Source organism: Gekko japonicus, unplaced genomic scaffold (genome assembly GCF_001447785.1).
Source record: "Gekko japonicus isolate JY-2015 unplaced genomic scaffold, Gekko_japonicus_V1.1 scaffold1548, whole genome shotgun sequence".
NCBI classification, from domain to species: domain Eukaryota; kingdom Metazoa; phylum Chordata; class Lepidosauria; order Squamata; family Gekkonidae; genus Gekko; species Gekko japonicus.
The window spans coordinates 8,223-14,486 of NW_015170328.1; the positions used below are offsets into that span (position 1 = coordinate 8,223).

General features: G+C 55.6%; 1 protein-coding gene across 1 annotated transcript in view; it reads left to right on the top strand.

Moving 5' to 3' along the window:
* The first annotated feature begins 1,232 nt into the window (after positions 1 to 1,232).
* The window catches only part of KCND1 (potassium channel, voltage gated Shal related subfamily D, member 1), a 93,189-nt gene continuing 88,157 nt past the window's right edge, over positions 1,233 to 6,264 (top strand). Inside the window, exon 1 of the mRNA XM_015418111.1 lies at positions 1,233 to 2,347. Coding sequence (XP_015273597.1) covers positions 1,233 to 2,347 — 1,115 coding nt within the window. The remainder of the gene's footprint in view (positions 2,348 to 6,264) is intronic.

Sequence of the window (6,264 nt, forward strand, 5' to 3'; positions counted from 1 at the left end):
CCACCAAATTTCTCTAGAGCAACCTCCCTAACCCCTTCTGTCCCCCTGCGCATCCCTTGAACACAAACCACCTTTTCCCGCTTCTTGACAAACCTCTTTGCACCCCATGGCATCCTCAGCACAATCTTCCTTAAATGTACTGTTTGGCTCCCCTTCCAATATGAGGACATGATCTAGAAGTCAGCCCTCAAACACCTCCCCCCCCCACGCACACACACTGGACCCTGGCCTGAGAGCTCGAGGAAAAAAAAGACTAGTCAGAACTTGAACCCAGACCCCACAGTTCTGACAAACCCCATTCTCAGAAAATCCTGCAGATCCCGTCTCACTGCTCTCAGATCTGGCTTTCCTGCCCAGAACAGATAGCTTCTCTAACGGCTATGGGACCACATTTCTCATAGGTGATTTCTGGTTTTCAGTTGGAGAAACTTACGCTTGTTCCTAACTTCGGAACTGCCGCATTTGCTTCTGGAACTGCACCCTTTTGCACTGCTTTCTCATCGGGTTTTTTTGCCTCTCTCTCTTTTTCTCTCCCCCCTCTGTGCCCCACAGCACTGCGTAACCTGCCCCAATCAAAGGGACCTTGTCGACTGAGGCGCCCTCCTCTCCTTCCGTCCACCCGTCCATTCTCTGTTTACTGGGAAGAAAGAATCCAAGAGACAAGCAAACGGCAGGGAATACGGCAGCATCTTGCAGATTTTTCCAAGAGTAGATCCCGCTCTGGGGCGTGTTAGACGGAGGCCCCTGGACTGGTTTGTCTAGCCTGGGAGGAACCATGGAGACTTCCGTATCTGCTCTACACCCCTCTCATCTCTGCCCACAACTCCTGAATTTGTGACAAATTTCGACAGTGTGGGAGCCTGAATAAATCTGAGCCCTCTTGGTCGGGAGACGCATTTTGTTACGTCCATTGGAAAAAGAACTTGGATATTACTGCACTGGGTGGGGGGAGGCAACCTTCCTGAGGGTTCTTGCCGGGATCGTATTTGGGCACGCCTGGAACTGTATGCCCAGGACAGAATGATGGGTTGCGTGGCTGTACCCCCACCAGGGCTCTGGAACCCACGGCCCCCTAGTCACAGTCAAACAAAGTAACGGTCATCAAAGACCTTCTTTCCAGCAGTTCCCTTTACCCCGAGTCTTTGCTGGGACACTCGGCGGGGCTCGGCCAGGATCGCCTGGTTGATTCGACGTTTCATGACGAGCTCCCTCCTCCGCTGACTCAGCACAATATGGCGGCTGGAGTGGCCACGTGGCTCCCCTTTGCCCGGGCGGCGGCGGTGGGCTGGCTCCCACTGGCCAAGAAGCCCATGCCAAAGCCTCCCGTCGACAAGCAACGCCGTGGCGACGAGATCTTGGTGGTCAACGTCAGCGGGAAACGCTTCCAGACGTGGAAGAATACCCTGGACCGCTACCCGGATACCTTGCTGGGCAGCTCGGAGAAGGAGTTCTTCTACGACGAGGACAGCCAGGAGTACTTCTTCGACCGCGACTCCGAGATGTTCCGTCACATCCTCAATTTCTACCGGACCGGCCGGCTTCATTACCCTCGCCACGAGTGCATCCAGGCCTTTGACGAGGAGCTGTCTTTCTACGGCATCATCCCGGAGCTGATCGGCGACTGCTGCTTGGAGGAATACCGGGACCGCAAAAAGGAGAACGCCGAACGCCTCGCGGAGGACGAAGAAGCGGAGATAGCCACTGACACGGGCTTGCCGCCGGGTAGCACGTTCCGCCAACGGCTCTGGAGAGCGTTCGAGAACCCCCATACCAGCACTATGGCGCTGGTCTTCTATTACGTGACTGGGTTCTTCATAGCCGTGTCGGTCATCGCCAACGTGGTGGAGACCATCCCCTGCCAGCCGCGTCCCGGAGAGAAGAGAAACCTGCCCTGCGGAGAGCGGTTCCCCAAAGCTTTCATCTGCATGGACACGGCGTGTGTCCTCATCTTCACCTTCGAGTATCTCATGCGCCTCTATGCGGCCCCGAGCCGGTTCAAGTTCATGAAGAGTGTGATGAGCATCATCGACGTGGTGGCCATCATGCCCTATTACATCGGGCTGGTGATGCCGGAAAACGAGAACGTCAGCGGGGCCTTTGTGACGTTGAGGGTCTTCCGGGTCTTCCGGATCTTCAAGTTCTCGCGTCACTCGCAAGGGCTGAGGATCCTGGGCTACACCCTCAAGAGCTGTGCCTCGGAACTGGGCTTCCTCCTCTTCTCCCTCACCATGGCCATCATCATCTTCGCCACCGTCATGTTCTATGCGGAGAAGGGGACCCAGGCCACCAACTTCACCAGCATCCCCGCCGCCTTCTGGTACACGATTGTCACCATGACGACGCTCGGGTGAGTCGCTGGCGTTCGTGACACTCTCCCGAGAGGCGTGGCCTCGGCACCGTCACTCGATGCCCTCTGCTGTCTCGAAGGGCCAGGAAGTCCCGATCACATGACCCTTCTTGAGGAGGCGGGATTTCCAGGTTCCCCTTGACCTGACGCAGCAGATTTGATGGGAGGTGGTACGCCGGTGGTCACTGGGCATGATGATGACTCGTGGGGGTCTCCAAGTCCAGGTGCAGTCTCTGAAACCTGGAACTAGGAGGCGACATCAGGGGAAGGCCTTATTGGCCCTCCAGGACAAGCTGGCTCTGTGTGTGTGTGTGTGTGTGTGTGTGTGTGTGTGTAAAAGTGCAGTCAAGTTGCAATCAGCTTACGGTGACCCCAGCAAGGGGCTTTCAAGGCAGAGATGGTTTGCCATGGCTCGGAGGTCTCCCTTCCAAGTACCAACCCTGCTTAGCTTCTGAGATCAGACGAGATCGGGCTGTGCCCCGCTGCCTTCCCCCCCAAAAAAACGGGTTGGCCACTGTATAAAACAGGATGCTGTATAAAATGGACCACTGGTCTGATCCAGCGGGGCACCTCTGGTGTTCTCGTCGTTAAGGAGGGGAGAGAAGATGCCCACCTTTGCGTCTGGATTGTGTGCTTTTTTTTTGTGACGCTGTCTTGAAGAGAGAAGTGGAACGGGTGCTGCGGCCCTTGGGGGAAGGCGAGTGGGTGCCTGCCCACCCCTTGGAGTGGGATGGAGAAGGTTGGTTTCGGGTGGGCAGAAGTTGCAAGCAGAAACGGGGTGTGTGTGTGTCAGTTCTTAGGAAAGGGGTGTGGGCGTTGACCTGTAGACCATTTCCCCAGGGAAGTGAAGGTCTTCTATGAATCGAATACGGATGGAGATTTTATTTCCTTGTCCCCCAACACGTTTCCTTTAGCTGCACTTGCTTGCGTCTTATTTTTTTTAAAAAAATCTACAATCACAAGTATTTGCTGCGTTCTTTTAGAACAGTGATGTCCCCTGTCCTAAATTCCCTGTGGTATCCTGAACTCTGATGTTCAAAGCTGAAGATCTGGGGTTATGTTTCTCTCCTGGTGTGTATGTGTGTCTGCCTGACCCCCCAAAATTGATATTGGAATCCTGGTGTTTCTACAACGTTGGTTCTTGAGGGATCTGCTTTCTTGGGCCAGTTGACTTGGGTGTGTGTGTGTGTTGGCCTGGCCTGGGTTAGACGTCTTCCCTGACCTCAGAGCTGGAGCCGGAAACCGGGTGTCTCATCAGATGTCCACCGCATGTTTCCATTTCAGTTCATTTCGAAGCTCTTTCAGGGCTCCCCAGAGAATCTACTCTCCTGAGAGCTTACACTCAGATTCTGTAAAATGATTAATGATGTAGCACGCTAGAGACCATGGCACATTAGAGAGCCGGTTTGGTGTAGTGGAGAAGAAGAAGAAGAAGAAAGAAGAAGAGGAGGAGGAGGAGGAGGAGATTGGATTTATACCCTGCCCTTCACTTGGAGTCTCAGAGCGGCTTACAAACTCCTTTCCCTTCCCCTCCCCACAACAGACACCCTGTGAGGCAGGTGGGGCTGAGAGAGCTCTTTTGGTTCCCGACGCCGCCACTCGCAGCCAGCTGGGTGACCTTGGGGCAGTCACAGTTCTCTCAGAGCTCAAGACCAGTTCTCCCAGAGCTCTCTCAGCCCCACCTACCTCACAGGGGATCTGTTGTGGGGAGAGGAAGGGAAGGAGATTGTAAACTGCTCTGAGACTTCAAGTGAAGGGTGGGGTATACATCCAACTCCTCCTCCTCCTCTTCTTCTTCCCCAGAAGGTCAGACCAGAACCAATGGGTTGAAATTAAATCAAAAGAGTTTTCGGCTAAACATGAAGGAGAACTTCCTGATGGTTAGAGCAGTTCCTCAGGGGAACCGGCTTCCTCTGGAGGTGGCGGGCTCTCCTTCTTGGGAGGATTTTAAGCAGAGGCCAGATGGCCATCTGACAGCAATGTGTATTCTGTGAGCTTGGGCAGATCGTGAGAGGGAGGGCAGGAAGGGTTGCTTCAGTGCTTAGTTCCTGTGACCCTTCCTTACACACCCACTTTGGCTGATTGCCACTTTGGGGTCAGGAAGCAATTGTTCACTAGGCCACTTTGGCCAAGGATCCTGGAGCGGTCCCCCCCCCTCTTCTGGGCATAGCGCAGGGGTCACTGGGGGTGTTGTGGGGAGGCATCTGTGAATTTCCTGCCTTGTGCAGGGGGTTGGACTCGATGTCCCTGGAGGTCCCTTCGAACTCTATGATTCCTCCTCCTCCAAAGAAATGACAGGTCCCTGTCCCCAAAGAGGTTACAATCTAAGTTCAGACAATTTGGGGGGAAGCCGCAAGGAAAGGGGGAGCAAAAGGGTGAAGACGAGAACACGCTCAGTGCAAGGGATGGTCCGGGAACAGGGGCGGTCTTCGGCAGAGGGCATGCTCGGTGGTGGTGGTGGAAGATGCGAGCGACCCCGTGGGGCTTTCGAGGCAAGAGACGTCCAGAGGTGCTTTGCCGTTGCCTGCCTCTGCGTCGTGCCCCGGCATTCCGTCTCCCATCCAAATACCAGCCGGGCCCGACCCTGCTCCGCTTCCGAGATTTGACGAGATCGGGCCAGCCTGGGCTATCCAAGTCACGACATGCTCGGGAGAGGCCCAAATGTCCATGTCCCCCTAGAGAGGGGAACAAAAGAAGAGCAGGCCCTCCTGCAGCTGGTGGTACCTGCCCCATCTGGAGCTCGGGGTGGGGGGCTGGCTCCAGCTGAGCTTACCTGGGGTGATGGCCACTCCTCGCTCGGCCCCTGACCCAGCGCCAGCAGTGGGGTGGGAGTGGTTCTGGGATCTGATTCTGGACTTTTGCTCAGAGCCGGGAATCGCCGAGACCACCCTTCCTGAAAATAGGTTGCCAAGCTTGGTGTAGTGCCAGTTTGGTGTCGTGGTTAAGTGCGCGGACTCTAATCTGGGAGAACCGGGTTTGATTCCCCACTCCTCCACTCGCACCTGGCTGGATGACCTTGGGCAAGCCGTAGTTCTGATAAGAGCTGCCCTTGAAAAAAAAGAGCAGTTTCTGTCAAGAGCTCTCTCGGCCCCACCTACCTCACAGGGTGTCTGTTGTGGGGAGGGGAAGGGAAAGGAGTTTGTAAACCGCTCTGAGACACCTTTGGGTGGTGAAGGGCGGGGTATAAATCCAATCTCTTCTTCTTCTTCAAGCTGAACTTATGAAATAGCAGGGGGAGTCCTGGTCCTCCCAAGATGACGCCACCCGGACGTGACATCATCGCATCAGGCACGTTGGGGGCGGGGCCACAATCATTTGAGGTAAAACCATAGAGTTTTCCATTGAATGATAGAGCGTCCCCCAGTAACGTGCCTGATGTGATGACGTCACCCCCGGGTGGCACCTTCACGCCGCGCACATCGCACACTTTGGGGGTGGGGTTCCCCCTGGCGGCCCGATCCAGGCCAGCCGGGAACTGGCTTCTGGAGCAGGGGGCCTGGCAACCCTACCTGAATATCCCAGGCGGAGCTGTATGCAGCCTGTTTTCGTAGGGCCCGTCGGACGCTTTGGGTTGAACAGCCCCAGGATTCTCCATGAAAGGCCTTTCATGCATGAGTGCAGAGGCCTGTCCTGTCGCAGCCGACTTGTGGCGACCCCAGCAAGGGGCTTTCGGGGCGGGCAAGAAGCAGAGGTGGTTTGCCACGGCCTTCCTCTGCAGAGTCTTCCTTGGTGGTCTCCCTTCCAAGTACTGACCCTGCTTAGCTTCCAACCACCCTAGCAAGGGGTTTTCAAGGCAAGTGAGAAGCAGAGGTGGTTTGCCATGGCCTTCCTCTGCAGAGCTTTCCTGGGTGGTCTCCCTTCCTAGTGCCGACCCTAAGACTCCAGCTTACAGCAACTCCAGCAAGGGGCTTTCAAGG